This window comes from Saccostrea cucullata, unplaced genomic scaffold (assembly GCF_032062105.1).
Source record: "Saccostrea cucullata isolate Sc308-1 unplaced genomic scaffold, CSIRO_AGI_Scuc_v1 ctg10183, whole genome shotgun sequence".
Classification (NCBI taxonomy): domain Eukaryota; kingdom Metazoa; phylum Mollusca; class Bivalvia; order Ostreida; family Ostreidae; genus Saccostrea; species Saccostrea cuccullata.
The window spans coordinates 5,036-23,780 of NW_026924378.1; the positions used below are offsets into that span (position 1 = coordinate 5,036).

Consider the following 18,745-nt stretch of genomic DNA (forward strand, 5'->3'; position numbering starts at 1 on the left):
GGTATGTTAAATGACCTTTTTACTGATTGATAAATGACCATGGTTTTCTTAAGAAATAAAGGAGATAAATATTTATTGTACAGTGTATGTAAAAAATATATAAAAGTAAATATTGTGTTAATACAACATTAAACATGTTCCAATAAATAGGTTTTTGGCAAAATAATTTAATTGATAAATTAAGGAACTCAAAACCCCACTCTGATTTGTAAATGCAAATACATGTAGGAGCAAATTAATAATAATAAATGAAAATATTTTTCCCTGTAATGTGGTAACCAGTTAACAATACATTGTGGTCCAATTCCACAATGTAATGACTCGAAAAGAAAAAAATCACCACATTTACATTGTGGTCAAATCATTTAGAATGCACCAGACTAGACGGAAGTACGCATGTAGGCGTACCTATATCATTACTGGTATAAGTGCCAGTTGTGTGTTGGGGGGGGGGGGGTAGCGTAAGACAAATTGACAGAGGTAGAATGTGCAAAATTCATGACATTTCATTTTCAGTAAGTATATCAAAACGCTGATGCAATACATCTCATAAAGCATCTCCGGCTGACGTTACTTTAAAATGACGTGACGTTAATGCCACAGCTTGTAAGATATTCATATACATTAAGAAAGAACACTTGAAAAATCCTTTGGCACTAAGTGCACTTTTCGGCTTCTTGCACTACGGAATTACATGTAGTTTCCATTGGTGCTGTAGATTGCTGTTTATCATCATTATATACTATTTCGCCCAAGTCAGCACTTGTCAAAAACATCGTTACTTGAGGTTCACGGCTAAAGCGAAATGTAAAAAACACTGATCACTCTAATTTTTGTCACACATTACATAAATGTATAAATCTGAAATTAAGAGGCAGGAGGGGCTCACCATTATCAAATTCAAAAGTCTGTGGCCCACTTTGACGTAGAACATTGTTTACACTCCTACATGTATGGCCGTGTGACGCGTGACAATCCCGAAATAAGGAAACAGCTAGCCAATGCTAAACCATGTCCTGAAAATTATTATTCGCGTCTTTTGATTAGAAAAGAAAAAAAACCTACACCCAGATTTGATGGAGTGAGTGTGGATCCTGAGAAATGGAGTATTTATAATTTTTTTGAAGACAAGAAGTTGCGATTTTCACAAAGATGAATTAGAAAGGTAAAAAGAATACTTTCTATAAGCCTAAACATAAATGTTATTTTCGCCAATTTTATTTCTGATTAATTCTTAGTTGATATCCATGTTCTCATTCATGTTAATTCTAGATGTTCAAAGAAATGTTTTATTGTAGATCTACGGTTATATATATGTAAATTATTTTCATGATATATTAATTATTATGTTGAGACTATTTATAAGTAAAATTTAGAACTACATGTACTGTCTTTTTAAGTGCCCGTTTTATTTTGTTTACATTGAAAATACATTTTAGAAAAATACCGAATAATTCAATAACATTCAAACTGAAATGAATGAAAACTTGTTGACCTTAAACAATTTATCAGAAAACCCTTTGACCATTAGAGTAGGATAATTAATTATCCAGACACATCACTAATAATCGCGACCCGACTATACACCCATTCTCAATATAAGGGCACAAATGCGTCTCTGATTTTTTAAAAAATGAAATTCAAGATAACAATTTTTCTATCAATTACCTTTGAAAGAAAGTATCTGAAGATTTTGTTTCCAGATTTTTTTTCATCAAATTATAATACATGGAATAATGACAAGACGATAAAGTAGAGGGTGATTTTATTCAGAAATGTAGCTTGAAATGTACGTTACTCTTTCTTCAATGTCTAAAAAAATATGTCAAAAAAAATGTAGTCATTAAAATCACAATTGGAATATCTCATCTTAACACCGGCACATCCTACCAACTCTGTCAGCAACATATTTTCTCGGCATACGAACGTGCGTTTGATTTTTCCTTTCAAAAAACAAAGGTTACTTTTTGATCCAGATGTATAAAAACATTTTTTAAATATATGCTTTAAATTCTTCTCTCTGTTTTGTTAAGAGCGATCAGTTTGGAATCTTTTCATTTTTAATAGATACTAGAACCTAACATGCACATGTAGTAAAATTCTATTTTGTAGTTTCTGTCTTTTTTAACATTTATCCATGCCGATTTAGAAAACTATGTAAATGTAACGTACATTTCAAGATATATTTCTGTTTAATAAAAAGCTTAAAATTCATCTAAAATTCCTTTAAAAATTCATCGTTTTGTTTCAGTTTATTCCAAAAAAGATTCTCTATGTAATTACATTGTGTTATATGTAACAATCACCACTATAAAGACACGATTGTCTCAGAATATGAGTAGGTAACGTACATTTCAAGCTTGCAATAATATGTAAATTAGTAATAAGAAAATATTGAAAAAAAAGCAATTATTGACATAAAAAATCATATCAATGAAGCGTTTTAAGGCAGTAATATAAGAAATCATAATGTAACAAACGAGGTTATTGTCATCAACTACATGACTGTCACGTCATTTCGGTAACGTTCATTTCACACATAATTGGGGAGTCCCCTCCACCTGAGTTCATTACCATTCTTTTGTGCTGTTTCGCTGAAATTGAGACCGGTCGTAGCCTAGTTACTTCTAACTGTGTGCAAGGGTACAGACAAATAAAAATACAAGAGTCAGATTTATTTTGCTATGATCTAACAATTGTTCGTGTTTGGTCATTGACACTTAACATAAATCTATTCCGAATATATCCATCGACAGTCTTGTTAACAATTTCATTTAGTATGTTGCAACATCGTTTTTCAAAACACAAACATATGTGCTTTTCAGCAGATCTGGAAAAATATAACCCAAAATACAATTATTCAAACAAAACTGAGTGTATAGTATTTGAAGTGTACGTGACCGTCTTGTGTTCTGGGTTTATTTGTTTTGTTTTGTTTTTTTTGACCAATTATAAGCCTATGCATACCTTGTTTTAAATTATCAACAACAAATCAATTAATATTGACGAAAAGTCGCATATGAAAAGTAAACAAACTGCAAAAAGGTTGCCAAAGATGAATTTAAGACACTTAGAAATAAATTTTCTAGCATGTGGTAACAGTTTAAAACATTTACGAGGATTGGGGGTGCATTTAGATGGATTTATGTGGCCAGTTGTCAAATGGATTGTAACAATAATTTTGTTTCGCTCGTGTAAACGCAATTCACTGACTAAATTTAAAAAAAATGTCAGTTAGAAATACATGAAATGTACGTTACCATACGTAACATACATTTCAAATATGAAAATCAATTCTCTTCCACAAGCATACGTTAGACACGCAATATATTGATACTATTTGAACCTGCATATCATAAGAAATGCATCATACAGGTTTCGTATTCAGAAATATATACCAGGTATCAAAATTATATTACATAATAATTGACCTTAATATATTTTTTTCCTCAGCAGAGACGTTTCTTTTCATTAATTTTGGGATTTAGCCGACCTCCAACCTTTGAAACTTTCCTTTGTGTACACATTCGGGTGTGTGACAGTATTAGAATACATGAAAATTCGTTCGAGATTCACTTAATTGGAATTTCATGGTAACGTACATTTCAGTCACGTACATTTCAAACGATCACTTTTCATTAAAAAAAATATTTTTAATTGTGTTAAGCAAAACGTCTTTGCCAGTTTACAGGATACAAGGGGTTGCTTATTCAGAGTCGTCTCATATTTTCTACTTAATATGTATTCTTAATGGAAGAATATAGGTAACGTACATTTCTTTCTTATCTCTACGATTGAAAATGTCTTTCATTCCGTAAACTTATTTATAAAAGTTGCTCAAGGTGTTCAATTTCATGTTACATTATCTAAGTAGGAGTAATTAATCCTTTGAAATTTCAAATTTAGCTCATCAATAAGTAAAGGAGAACAAAACTATCAGGTGTATAATCTTTGTGTTTGCTTGTAATGTGGTTGAAATAGAATTAAGCGACAGGGACATTGCACAATAAAAATTATTTATTATCACAAAGAAAATGTATTTATTGTTATGAAAAGAAATATATATGATACAAGGTTTAACTTATCAGAAAATTTTTACTTGAGAATGAAAACTATATATTACACAGAGGGGATTCAGAATAATATTTGCCTCGGCGACAGTAACGTACATTTCAAATAGGCTACTATATTTGAATTTGGAACTCCTTAAATACCCTTTCAGATCGATAATTATTTGAATTCTTATTCATTGTTATATGACTATTTATAATGTTGATTTAAAAATTACATCAGTGGAATTTCTTTTAAATGAAGATGAGGCGACATTATTTGAGCCCTTATATTGAGAATGGGTGTTTAGCCCCATCGGGCAAACCAAGTTACGAAGGTATATCACTGACAGAAGAATGCTAGGGTAAGGTCTGAAAGCTTATTAATACATGTGGTATACACCTGTATATCGAATATTATCATTCGGAATGCATTCTTCATATACAATGATTATTTTTCTTTAAATTCTGCTGATAGAACTTAACGATTTCATCCATCTGGGAAATGTGATTGACAGTTAAGCGTCAACTATATGCCCTTCGTTCCGATTCGTTAACCATACACACATCAGAAGTTTTGACATAAAAATCGGATGTCGATTCCCCTCCGTAACATTACGGCAACCATGTATCTGGGGACCATTACAACGACGCTCATTGTGTAAGTATATAATGATTGAACATTGTATTGTTCATTTAACTATTTTTGTTATGCAATTTTTAGTTTTCCTATAGCTTTTTAAAAATTTTTCTATTCTTCACACCTAATTTTAGTCTACTGTAGATTTGCATTTCTGAGTTCTGGTGTTCCATGCATAAAACTTTCATTTTTCTTTTTTAATTATACATGTATAATTTAAAATACGAAAAGATAACAAAGGAACATTTATAAAAGATCCACTTGCGAAATAAAAAAAATATCTGAAAATAAAAAAGAATGCAATTTCACAAATGATTTTGACATATATGATATAGAAGCTTAATAGTTTATGAATAATTTCCAATGCTGGAAATGATCACACCATAAGATTTTTTTCATATTAAACTCCAGGGTCTTGTATATTTAGTACAGTGTATATGTACGTTCTTGAAACTATTTTATTTAAAAGTTATAACATACTCTACATAAGCTGTTGATTTTTAATAGTGATAAAACAGGAAGTTTTTATTGTAGAAATTACTCTATATAGCACAGTTAGTTCACGAAATCTCATGGTCAGTATTGGTCTCTTAAAAATTAAAGAAAAAAAATACTTGCAGGAGGAAAACGACATTCTTCCAATCTAGAAAAATCAATCTATGAATAAAATAACACATTCCAAAAATTAGAAGAAGTATACTATTCATCGCGTTTTTCACCTGTCCCTCTACTCATCAAAATAAATAATTAATGTTCAATTAACTTCCGGAGGTATGTACAAAGTAATGAGCCAAAGGATAGTAAACACAAACATTACTTGTGGTTAATGTAGGAGACGCGGAAGAAACACCAATTTTCTTTTCATTTCTTGTCAAACACACTTGTTAAACGTTAACATTCACTATAGAGAGCAAAGGTCTTATTAGTTGTCCTTGCTGCACAACAGTGTGAGGTAATGTTTTATGATAGCATGTCTTTAATGAGTAAGTGGCCATGATCACTTATTTTTTTCTTCATTTTTTTTAATTTTCAGTGCCGAACAAGAAAAGCATAACCATTCTTTTCTTTTTGATTTATTACCTATTTTTCACATATGTTTTAACATAGCCCATAAATCACTGTACGCCTTTAAAGTTTTTCGTGTGCATGAATTGACTTTAATTCATATTGTTCTTGAAGTTCTACAGATTTCTAATGTAATATTAAGACAAAATAAAATAGGTAATTAGATGTGGTTTATACACTTGATTTACTGCGATCATAAATCAAAAGGTTTCAAGGTTTTATCAAAGTCAAACGAAATCGATTAAGAAATAAATTTTTGAAATTAATAATTCAGTTTTGTAAAGTTTTCGATGTTGAAGTACGGCACTGTAATAAATTCCTTGAATAAAAGTCGATATTTCAAATAATAAAAGTTATTTTCGCAATGTGAAAATAACAACCTGAAGAATACATATATATGCAAAAATTCATACTGTATCACATTTTATTAAATTAAAAAGTTCTTTTTATGAAGTAAATTGAGTAAAATCTAGGCCGTTTCAATAATAAACTTTTTATCTTTGCATTATCCTTGTAGTCTTGAATTTATCTCACAATATGTTTTGAGTTTCAATAGAAAGACAGCCACATTGAAAATCATCTTCAAAGCCAGTGTTTTACGATACTTGACTTATAAAGATGAGCTAATGGAGACAAAAAGAAAAAAAAATGAAATTTTAAAATGTAATAGACTTATTTAAATTAAGGTTTTAAAGTTGGATATGGAATTAATTTTACTCTTGTGACTGACAGGATTTTTTCGAGGTCATGCAAACCGGGACCTACTTTAGTCATTGACATTAATCATAAGAATGTTAGCAGTATAAAGTAGAAGAACCAAGTCAAAATTACATGATTTTGTTTTACTGAAACATGTCTGGTAACAATGTTACCAATAAAAGCTTAACGATAGACGGAATTAATACACAAAGAGAGAACTAATTACTACAACATTGAATCCACATTGAGTGGCTATTGTTAGAACAATAAACATAATTTTTGAAGTTAATAAAATATTTTTTTCAGTATAAAAGAAAGAAATGACACCCCCACTGCATTACTAGTTCTTCAAAAATGGGGCATCTTAATCATAAATCAGCCCTTTTGGATAATTACAAACAGAAACATTGGATATTTAATATATTTATTTCAATTTTCAAATGTAGAGATTAACTAATATGCATTACCAACAAATGTTTGTATAGAGCAGAATTTTCTGATATTCAAACAGAATCAAAAGGTCCTTGATATTACCGAATACTTGATTTGGCCTGTTTAAAAGGCTGTTAGTCCAGGCAAAGCGTAATCGAAAATAATATGAATGAACGTTCCTATATCAATATCCTTGTATGTGCTTTTAAAATAATTTATCACTTTTAGGAAAATAATTTTCAAACAATTGAAAAAAGCTTATATATTTCCATCTCTTAAGAAAGACCAATTTAATAGTAATTAGGGGCCAGTTTTCCCCCCTTTTTTTTTTTAAATTATGGTGAGAATGACTTTTAATACATAAAACGAATTTATAAATATATATTTATATATCTATAAATACCAAGCTGTTTTAAAACAGACTACTCTATCTGGCATTGTTAAAAGTACTGAAGTTGGTAAAATGTACTGTATAATTTTCCATATATTTCATTTCTGTGCTTTTACAACCGGATTTTATAAATTATAGAATGAAAGTATAATTTTTTAACTTCAGTCTTTTATGAATCTAGTTGAAATCTTTTAAAATTGTTACCAAGTTAATTATGTAACAGATCCCAAATGATAATGTATTAAAAAGCTTTCATTGACTTTATGTACAATTGGTGGTGTACCGCAAGTGTCAGGACTAGGGACACTTTTATTTTTAGTTTACAAAAACGATTATGCAAACGTTATCATTCTGTAGATTGCACTCTGATAACAATTCATTACAACATCTTAAAATAATTAAAATTGGCTTGAAACGACATGATTTTAACGGGGCACAATCAGAATCTATGGTAATTTTAACAGTTTATTTGAAGATATAGTTTCCAAACACTACAAAGATTTTGTCATAAGAATCTCAAGCACCTTTTATATATCAATTGTAAGAAATTATAGCACATGATGCTACAATTACTGGCCTGCTATTAAATGCTCAACATCATATGATATGAACTGCTTTATTTTTTTAGCAGTTCATAGATCTGAAAATGAAACAAGAAAATTAAAATACGACTAATGGGAGAGGAACTAAGAACTTGTTTCTAATTCTTTCGTGTATCACAATATAATCTAAACACGTAAATATGTATAAAAAAGAACACGAAAAAATATAACACAAAATTTTTTTCCATTCGTGAAAAAAAATTATGCATTATAACAAAATATTGAATACCCTTATCCACCATCGTCTGCAATAGCCAGTTGTTTATTTAACACATTAATTTTCATAGTTAAATTTGTTGCAGTGGAAACAATGAAGTACCATGTCCCCCTTTCTCTCTCTCTCTCTCTCTCGTTTGACCAATAAATTGAATACAGTCTAATAAAATTGACTAACACCTAATACTTTACTATTTACACAATATTCAGTCATTGCCTCTATCAATCTGCATTAAGCATTTTATGTACTCCAGGTAACCGATCGTCCACATGAAAACAATTAAATTATTCTCATTCATTTCGATCACACCAGAAACGTTTGAAGAATTAGAACATAAAATTGAACAGAATTGTACGTCATATATTGATAGATGGCCGTGACAACAAACTGATCGACAGAAAGAATTCGGAGCAATGGTACACTACAACCCGGAAAATACAGAAAACATTAAAAATGAATGGATAATTTTGACAAATTAGTATCACACACGAACAGATTGTAAATAAAGTCTGCTTCCTTGATTTTATTTAAACGACCTCATTGCAAGGACGGAGAGTTTAGAAAAATTCCCACGAATTCTAAGTCAGTGTTAAAAAGTTCTTACTGAAAGGAGGTGAAGATTTTGTACAGTATAAATATTAACCTTTAACTCTGGGTGACCATATTTTTATCTGTCATATCAATACATGTATCTAAACAAACGATATCAATAGTAACAAATAAAAAAACGTCATTAAAAATAGCAAAGGATCTTATTGAAAAAGTTTACATAACGAACAGTGTTCAATCTTAAAAAATAACTACAAATGAGAAAATATGTGAACAGGACATTTAAACAATAAAATGCTTTCTTTGTTTGTTATTACTGGAATTAACGGAAGCAGCTGTTGCAGAAAAAATACACAACCCGCGTAAGCGGGTTGTGTAATTTTTTTCTGCAATAGCTGCGACCGTTAATTCCAGTAATAACAAACAAAGAAAGACATTTTATTGTTTATATTTATATCTGTTTAAATAATCATTTAAAGTTGGATTAAAAAGATTAATTATTGTTCTAATGATGCGAACGTCTTTTTATGTTTCATTGATGGAACAACCACTGATCAAGAAATATGTACAGGCGACATGCCTAATGTAGTTCATGCAGTTATTAACGCAATGGGTTTTCTTAAGAAATAAAGGAGAAAATATTCAGTGGATGTAAAAATAAAACAATGAACCCCCGAATATCCGAAGGTGGGATCAGGTGCCTATAGAAGAGTAAGCATCCCTTGTCGACCGGTCACACCGACCGTGGACCCTGTGTATTGATCAGATAGACGGAGTAATCCTTAGTCAAATTTAGTATTAACAATTATTAGTATGAAGTAAGTCAGTAAAAATACAACCCAAAGATAGAATGTATTTGCTTACAAGGTCATTATAATGACCATATAATTTACGAAATGTTGACTTTAAACGAAGTTATTGAAATCCCTGTAAAGTCAGCTTATCTAGCAGAACCCTGCTTCGGTTTAAATATTGTTCATACTCTGAAAACAACGATATATTCTTTGACCTTAATGATTCTACCTTAAGCTACTGTATCAAACAAACAAAAATTGTTCCTCTTACACTGAAATGCCTCTAACTATATATTTAAATTATCACAGGTGTGGTATGTGAACTCCACCCAACGGCTCCGAAGTTCCCACTTTGAAATAAATATTCTTATCGCGAAACGGCAAAAATAATTTGCATTGATGAATACGTCTTCAAACCATTGCATTTAAAGTGCTTTTCAAAGAATGATGCATGCCATATTCATAATTACATTAAATATTCACAAATTCCGAGATTTATTTTCTTGAAATAATTGAACACATGATTCTCAATATATTAATTTGCATATAACCTATATACGAGTATTTAGACAATTTTTGTTTTTGCTATTTTTTTTGTTTGTAAACTAAATTAATAAATTGACTTCGAAGAGATTGGTGCATGTGGGAATTCATATCCCAATCCCGGAATTTAAGCCTACCGGTCATAAGGCCATTTAACTAAGCCACACAGACACAAACATTTCTAGAAGGAAGAAAATCAGTTTAGGGGAGTCTATTAGTTAATACCAGGAAACCACTGAGGTTTTGAGAGGACATTTAGATCGCAACAAGACGAATGAGTAGCCATCGATAACCGGTACACACCACACCTGATATTCATCAATGTAAGAATGTATGATGTCATTAGTCACTTAATTACTTCAGAAACCTTCAAAACACTTTCTTGTTTAAACCATACGTACTACACAATTGCATATAATGCTCGAGTCCAGTTAATAGTGCATAAAAATAATAAAAAGCTCGTAATCCATGAGCTAAAATATAGTACTGATCGAAATAATAAATGTATTTATCACGAAGAACAAACAAACATATTAAACTTATTTACATGTACATAAAAATGACAAAGCGAATACCTCCCAATTAAATGTCATCAGTAAATAATAATCTAAGGTGAATTTACCTTTGAAGGTGTGAAGGTCACTGGGTTTAAAAATATCTTTATTAAACAGGATTAATTGAAAAAAAAAAACAGGCTTGCACCAACATAAATTACAAGTCTCGTAGAAATGTTCTTCTCTTTAAATAATTCCAGGAAATGTGTTAATAATAGTTGGTTTCATTTCAGGATCCTGCTGGTAGAATGCATCTCTGGACAGTCTGTCTCACTCTTTCCCTATACGAATGGAAATATACCATATAGAAGAACACAAAGAAGATTTATAAACAATGTTTCCGCTAATTTTGCACGAAGGCAAAATACCCGTTTTCCACAGTTTACAAACAGAATGACTTTAGGTAAATATTTGAACTACATTCTTCGTAACAGTGAAATTGAAAATTTTTCATCCACAGAAACTTTTATGTTGATAAATTAATTTTTTAGTTTTCAGCTCCTCTGTATTTTGCATCAGCATTATTTGTAAATAATATTCAGCTGTTGCGGCTCCTGTTTGATTTGAAATGTTTTTTTGACAGACCCATGGTGGCCTTATTCATCAAGACAAAGCGCCATTCGTGAGGTAGAAAGGCTTCAACGCATCATACAAGAAGCACGGAAGAACAGACCTGTTTATGATTACAACGGACCACTGGAAAACTTTCTTCCCCTACCCATAGGAGAAAGATTCAAACCGTCACCTTTCAGAGATAGCAGGGCTAACAAACCCCAACTTCCGGTGGGCCCACTCTCCAATGAAATAAAATACGCAGGGGACTTAATCCGAGCTAAAGCAGCAGCCGGTTACTATGGCGACAAGCCTCTTTTTGATATTTAGTTTCAACTTTGTGGTGACTGTCTACATTCTGCAATCCATTCATTGCATAATATTTATATTAATTTTATGTTAAAGTTGTTGCAGTAAATCGCTGGATCTCCGGTATATTTCGTCGTGTTTCGTTTTCGTTTTTGTTTTGTTTGAAGAGGAACAATATCTTTTCTGACTAATTAAATATTAACATAAAATTTAAATATGATAATTAGAAACTGACAAACATATTTGTTCAATATTATGTATATGTAAATATTAATAATGTGAAGTTCATGTTCTGTGTGCTGAATAGTCGTGTTGCATGTATCATCCTCGTTGGTTTCTAGCCATGGTGTATTTCTTTTTTGTTTGTTTATTTGTTTTCTTGCGCAAGCAGATTCTGTTTATTTATGTATAATTTTTGTTAAAATTTTCATAAAAAACATTAAAGTATAAAATTACATTTTTATCTTCTGAAACTTTTTTTTGATTGTTCAGTACATGCATTTTATTTACAAATGATAACATAATCAAGGGTTATCAATCTAATACCTTGAAAATTCATGACTGTTTGAAAAATTCTTAGATAAAATCTGAAATAAGTAGGCCTGTATACAATGTGTTTACATAAAATCAGTGGAACCACTGCATATAAGATAAGTATTGATTAAAAACTTGTATATTAAATGTTGCATTCTAAGAATATTTTACTTTCTATGTCTTGGAGAAAATCAAGATACAGATGGTTTAGAAAGCTTCTCAAATGTTAGTCAAACTCCTAAGTCAATGGTTGCTACCAATAGAAAGGACTTGTCTCAAATTATTACACCTGTGGATTATGAAAACGTGCACTGTCATGGCCAAAGTTTATTAAAAAAAAACAATAGGGTCAAACTCCGAGTCAAGGTCAAAACTTAGCACCAACTGTCAAAACTTATTGCCAAGGTTTAAGTTTTACCAAATTAGGTCAAACTCTAAGATCCTGGTCAAAGTTGTTGATACCCAAAGGTAGGTCATGACAAAAGAGATACACTTGTGAAATTTGAATTTAAGCCCTAGTACAAAATGTTAAAGAGTTATGGCCAAGATTTAAGTGTTTTAGAACTTGGTCAACTCTAAGGTGAAGGTCCAAAAATATATACATGTATACTCAAAAAAGGTCTAATCACAATGAATGCACTTAAGAAGTTTGGAAGCCCTAGCAGCAACTGTTCAAAAGTAATGACAAAAGTGGGTCAAACTCCAAAGTCAAAAGGCCATATGGTACCCAAAAAAGTCTAGTGAAGGAATACACGTATAAAATATGAAAGCCGTAGCTCACACCATTCAAAATATTGACAATTGTAATTTTTTTAGGTCAGACAGACGGACGGACAAAAACTACATACCTCTTGATCTTCTATAACGAGGGCATAAAATGTGATTCTAGAGCCTTGCAGATTTTCTTTACAGTTTTGACACAGAGCTTGTTAAGCGCAACCCTATAATATTATCAAGTAGTCGTTTTTGTGCCTCGTTCAATAAAGTTTGATGTTTGTCATTTTTTATGTTGTGGTTTCTGGTATTTGGCACTTATATACAGAGAATGGACAATATAAAAATTATGAGAATATGTAAATATATACTCCTTCCACAGATGTGGAATGACAAGGAGAACTGAAGTCATTTCCATAAAATACACAGCTAGACGACAACTGGTTTGGGGATATAGTAACATTTAGCGTTGTCCATATTGGACCCATATGCCTTCATATCTGTGCTATGCAACGATGCATCTTTAAACCAAAATTGTTTCATTGAACCCATTTGTGGCTTGAAACAGCAACACTGAGGAAGAATTAGTTGTTTCAAGCCTGATTTTATCTTTTGTTTTGGATTGATATGTTTTATTTGAAAGGAAGGACAAGGCACATATGTAACAAAGTAGCTATTTAAATTCTGAAGGTCTTGCAAGAAATATATGCATGCTGAAAATTAAATCCGTAACAGTTGTTACAAGTTAAGAAAACAGAAACTCCCTTCCCGAAAAAAAATGTCACAGCATCTATATGATAAACATTTAAAAAGATGTGTTGTGAACATCAAATGTAGTTACTGTATACAGGGTTATTTTCGCCCTGTCTTATTTTCGCCCTTTTGAAGTGAACAATTTTGGCCCGTTTTTAAATTCGCCCAGTCATAGTTCTGTTTAAGAAATTATGAGGTGAATTCGTCCCGTTTTAAATTCGCCCAATCAAGTGGAGGGCGAAAGAAGCGAAAATAAAACGGGGCGAAAATTTCTTTGTTTACAGTATTAAATTAAAGATCAAATTTAAAGTTTAACGTTCTAATAAACCTGTTGGATGTTCTTTAGACAAACTTTTAAGGAATCAAGAGGTGTAGGGAAAAATAGATTATTTGAAAATTTATGAAAAGTAGCTACATAATAAGTAACAATGAAACGATTTGAAATGGCTTAATTGTAGCGTTATAAATGAAACTCTTGCATTCAATTGAAACAAGAAGAAGATAGATTGCATGATCAGTATGTACTGGTCCCTGCTGACAATGCAGGTAACAACTTTGTCTTCGTTTGTAAGGCTCATAATATAAGTTTTATTTTAAAAGAACTTGGATTTAATTCCAAGTATTAATTCAACTTATACTCATAGTTCCATTTCTAAGGAGAAAATTCTTCACAACCATATGTCAGTTTTGATTATTTTTAATATCCCAAATAATCAAAATAAATTTGAATTACCATATCTATATTGGATTCCGAAACTTCACAAAAATCCTTACAAACAAAGATACTGGGTTCCAGTAAATGTTCAACCAACCCTCTTTTTTACTTCTTACTAAGATATTAACAGTAGTGAAGGAGACACTTTAAGAGTACTGTGCAACAGGTGTAAATCAGATGTGAAAACTTAAAAATGCCAAGGAACTTTTTTTGGACAATTTGAAAGCAGAAGTTTTTACCAAAATCAAAAGCTTAAATACTTACCAATTTTAACTTTATACACAACCATTCCCCACGAAAAATTAAAGTCCAGGCTTTTTGATATCCTTGACAGCTGCCTTTTCAATAAAAATGGAACTCGTAAATCTACTTACCTTGTCATTGGTCTTTTGCAAAATTATTTTGTTAAAAACATTCTGGTTGTACACACAAGTAATCTTAAGTTGACATAAAAAGGTGATTGAGTTTCTGAGTGACCAGGTCTTCCAACAATCTATAGGAATTCCCATGGGTTTAATTGCGCCTTGTTATTAACAAACTTATTTTTATATTCATATGAAGCAGAATTTATCAAGAATCTTATACGTGAAAAGAAAAAAAAGACTTGCTGTGGCCTTCAACTCGACATTTCGATATATCGACGACGAATTGTCAACTAACAATCGTAATTTCCATTTTGTCACACGATATATCGTGCTGAAGTTGAGATAAAAGATACCACAAAGTCTGACACATCTGTTTCATATTTAGATATTTTCCTTGAAAAAGACGTTAATGGTAATCTAATAACCAAGCTCTATGATAAACGTTATGACAAACTTTTCAATCGTCAACTGTCTTTACTTATGCAGCAATATACCTTTATCACCTGCATACGGAGTTGATATCTCTCAGTTGATTAGATATGCAAGAGCATCCTCTACGTTTTCTAGGATGTAAATTATTGACAAACAAGTTGATGAAACATGAATATCAGCAGTCTCGTTTAAAGTCATCATTTCATAAGTTCTATGGTCGATACAATGACCTTGTCAGCAAATACAATTTATCATTGAGTCAAATGCTGACTGACGTTTTTCATACCGATTGTTAGTCCATTACTTACATATCCATAAATTTATCTCCATATATTTCATACAGAGGAAGTTACTTTTTGTTAGCAGATTAGGGGTCAATCTCTAAATAACAGAATATCCAAGCCTATCTAAGCCTTAGCGGTACATTACAGAATTTTTTTCCCAAAACTTAAGTCAAATTGTCGCTTAGTTCTTGATACAACCATGTCCATACCAAATATAAATGGGACTTTCACTCATAGTTAAACTTTGCAGTGGATATTACTAGTATTTTAGATAAATTTGGAAGGCTAGGTTAAGTTAAAACATGAGGTTAGTATTCCTTTTTCCTTAGTAAGAAATTCTTGTGTCCAAAATAATGTGCCATGATTGTTAACTTCTTCAAAATCCTCTGATAAGGTTCTCGGTAGGTAATATTGTTTCGGCCTTCATTGAAAGTAAAAAAGAAAACTTCTCAGAGGTATTTTATATGATTCTCCTAACCCGTCTGAAATGTTTTGAAAAATCAAAGGCAAGCGATGAATTTTATCACTACTCGCTTGCAGTTTATGCATCTTAAAGCCACTGTGCACGGCCATAGCATGTCCTTTTTGTCAGAAATCTGTAAATGACAACAGCAAAGAGCATTAGTCAAGAGCTGTCTAGTCAGAATGTCTCCACCAGCGGGAAACACATTGGTTTTAACATGGCTGTATGTCAAAAAATTTTATCTGGGCCATAACTCTGTAATCCTTGATTCAAATTTGTTCAAAATATATATTGACCTGTGATACTGGAGGTTACTGGACACTAAGTTTAAAAATAAAAATGATTATTTTTGGAGAGAAGTGAAAAAAATTAAGTTTGTGTATGTCAGATTCTAATTCACGTGACGTCGAGGTCATAGATTAATAATTATGGATCAAAGACATTAATAACAACTGAGGGCCAAAGAAATTGAATAATGAATAATGGACAAAGATATTACTGATAGAAGGTTCAAAGTACTTTCGTAATAATAGAAGGGTCAAAGTCAATTCAAGGGACAGTCACTGGAAGCAGGTGTCTAGGTGATAAAAAATCACCATGAGTACAATATCAAATTTCTTAGCATTCTCATGTGATTTTTGGTACTGTGAGTGAATATATACGAGTATTGTAATATAAAATTTCATTGAAATTTTATCACGATCATCTTATAAATGGTCTCATACTTGAAAGAGAAAATATTCTTAGTTGTTTTAAAGGTAAGGATCACAGTATGGTGCCCTTTTGAACGCAAAATTAGAAGACCACAATCAAGTATGATGTTAGTAACAAACAACGGCCCCTTTTCCCACTCCTTTGGTTCACTCTGACCTGTATGGAGGTAGATTACAGAATCATATTGGTTATTTTACTGATTCGATGAAATATATGGAGATAACAAACAGTATTTCAAGTTCAAAACCCGTAAAACAATACACATCAGGAGCAGAAAAATCACGCAACTCTTAAACATCAGAGATGGGATTGATGCCATGGAGGGGTGATCATCCCCTGCCCACCGGTCACAACCACCGTGTGCCCCTTGTCAATATTCAGGAATAACGGGAAATCCAGAGTGTAAATAATGGCCTTACAATTAGTATGAAAAACATCAGTGAACGTTTGACTTCATGATAGATTGTATTTGCTGAAAAGGTCAATGGATCGACAGGACTCACGAAATGATGTCTCTAAACGAGGCTGCTGCTACCGGTATTGACATTCTTTTTTCATCAACTTGTTTGTCAATAACTTAACCCCCTTTAGAAATTGATCACACGTAGAGCATGCTCTTGCGTATCGAATCAACAGAGAAATATAAACCTTGTATGCAGGTGATAAGGGTATATTGTCCCATAAGTAAGGGAATTTGACGATTGAAACGTTAAAGTCATCATGTTTATCATACAGCTTGGTTGCTAGATTACCATTAACGTCTTTTCCCTAGTAAAATATCCAAATATGAAACATATGTGTCAGATTCTGAGGTATCTTTCATTTCAAGCTCAAAGGGATATATAATGTCGACGAGGCGTATTTGGTACCCTTGTGAATTCCAAAAGATTGTTGGAAGAACTGGTATCCGAAAACCACATGGATGTTGTTAAACAGAATCTCAAACAATTTTTTGAAATCAGCTTTAGAGTACTTGTGTTTACAATCAGATTTTTTAAACAAAATAATTTTTTTCATGTGAAAAGGTTAGTTACAAGTTACATTTTTATTCAAAAGCAACTGTCAATGATGTCAAAAAGCCTGGATTAAGTCTGTTTATAACGGGGCGCATATGCATGGGAATTCCGATAGATTGTTGGAAAACCTAGTCTCCAAAACCACATAGATATTGTCAATCAGAAACTCAAGCTTCTTTTAATATCAACTTCAGAGTACTTGTATATACAATCAAAATTTTATTAAAATAATTTTGCAAATGCCTAATGACAAGGTAAGTAAATTTATAAGTTCAATTTTCATTTTAAAAAAGCAGCTGTCAATGATATCAAAAAAGACTGGACTTTAAGTTATCGTGTGGAATGGATGTATATAAAGTTGAAAAGTCGTAAGTTTTAAAGCTGTTGATTTTGGTGAAATCTTATGATTTCAAATTGTCCAAAAGTTTTTTGAATTTTTAATATTCAAGTCTGATTTACACCGCTTCTCGAATACATGTATATTGTTGCACAGTACATCTGAAGTTTCTTCTTTACTTGTGTTAATATTTTAGCGGGAATAAAATGCTATATTATTTTAAAGGTGATTTTGTGAGGGTAGTAGAACCCAGGTGGGATTCGGCTGTACAGCACCACGGTGAAAAAACAAAAACAAAACAAAAAACAAGACAAACAAACAAACAAAAAACAAAAAACAAAAAAAACAACAACGTAGAACCGGTAGGCAAGTGTCTCGGTATTTCATTAATCTTAAAATTTCAACGGCTTTTAAAAATTTTAATTACAGATGTCGTAATTCAACCATTAACATTAATTGAATAAAATAAACAGAGATTGATGAATCGATGAAGGCGTAGGGGAAATCCCGTAATGGTACCATTTATCTATTTTATAAAATGTAGCAAAGAGCAGTTGGCTGTGAAGGATATGTAAGATTGATAATTAGTAAGAATAATTAGATAATTAATTTACATTAATTGTACAAGTGCATAGTGGTACGGTTAGAGTACACATTTGTTTGTACTTTTATGAACAACTGATTTTATACGGAAATCTGACAAGGTAGGGTAACCCTCAGGCAGATTCTTATTGTCCTTTCTGACATAATTCATTTTATCAAATAAATTCTGCAATTACTACATATTCAGAATTTATTTTATAAAATGAATTTTTCAAAAGGACATTATGAAGGATAGACATGCATAATTATAAAAACACCCTTGTAACAACATTTTTTTTTTTGTGAAATATAACCTAAATATAACAAACATATAGGGCCCCGGAAAAAAAATTTTTTTTGAGTGAATTTTTTATTTGGGGGGGAGGGAATTCCAATTTTGATAAAGATCAGTAGCACTGAACCCCGCTACAAAGCAGGTA

The 18,745-nt window shown here is 31.5% G+C and overlaps 1 protein-coding gene across 1 annotated transcript; it reads left to right on the forward strand.

Annotated features, from left to right (window-relative positions):
• The first annotated feature begins 4,465 nt into the window (after nt 1–4,465).
• On the forward strand, nt 4,466–11,853 carry LOC134266292 (uncharacterized). Its single transcript, XM_062748505.1, has 3 exons — nt 4,466–4,710; nt 10,769–10,938; nt 11,119–11,853. Exons 1-3 carry the CDS (start codon nt 4,643–4,645, stop codon nt 11,415–11,417), a joined length of 537 nt encoding a protein of 178 aa, XP_062604489.1. The 5' UTR covers nt 4,466–4,642; the 3' UTR covers nt 11,418–11,853.
• Nucleotides 11,854–18,745: the final 6,892 nt, after the last annotated feature.

Bases quoted from the DNA above. Each gene is read 5' to 3' on its own strand.
- LOC134266292 (XM_062748505.1), top strand. From the start codon at position 4,643: ATGTCGATTCCCCTCCGTAACATTACGGCAACCATGTATCTGGGGACC. The intron at 4,711-10,768 runs GTAAGTATATAA...GTTTCATTTCAG, and splicing joins ATTACAACGACGCTCATTGT to GATCCTGCTGGTAGAATGCA. The intron at 10,939-11,118 runs GTAAATATTTGA...TTTTTTTGACAG, and splicing joins TACAAACAGAATGACTTTAG to ACCCATGGTGGCCTTATTCA.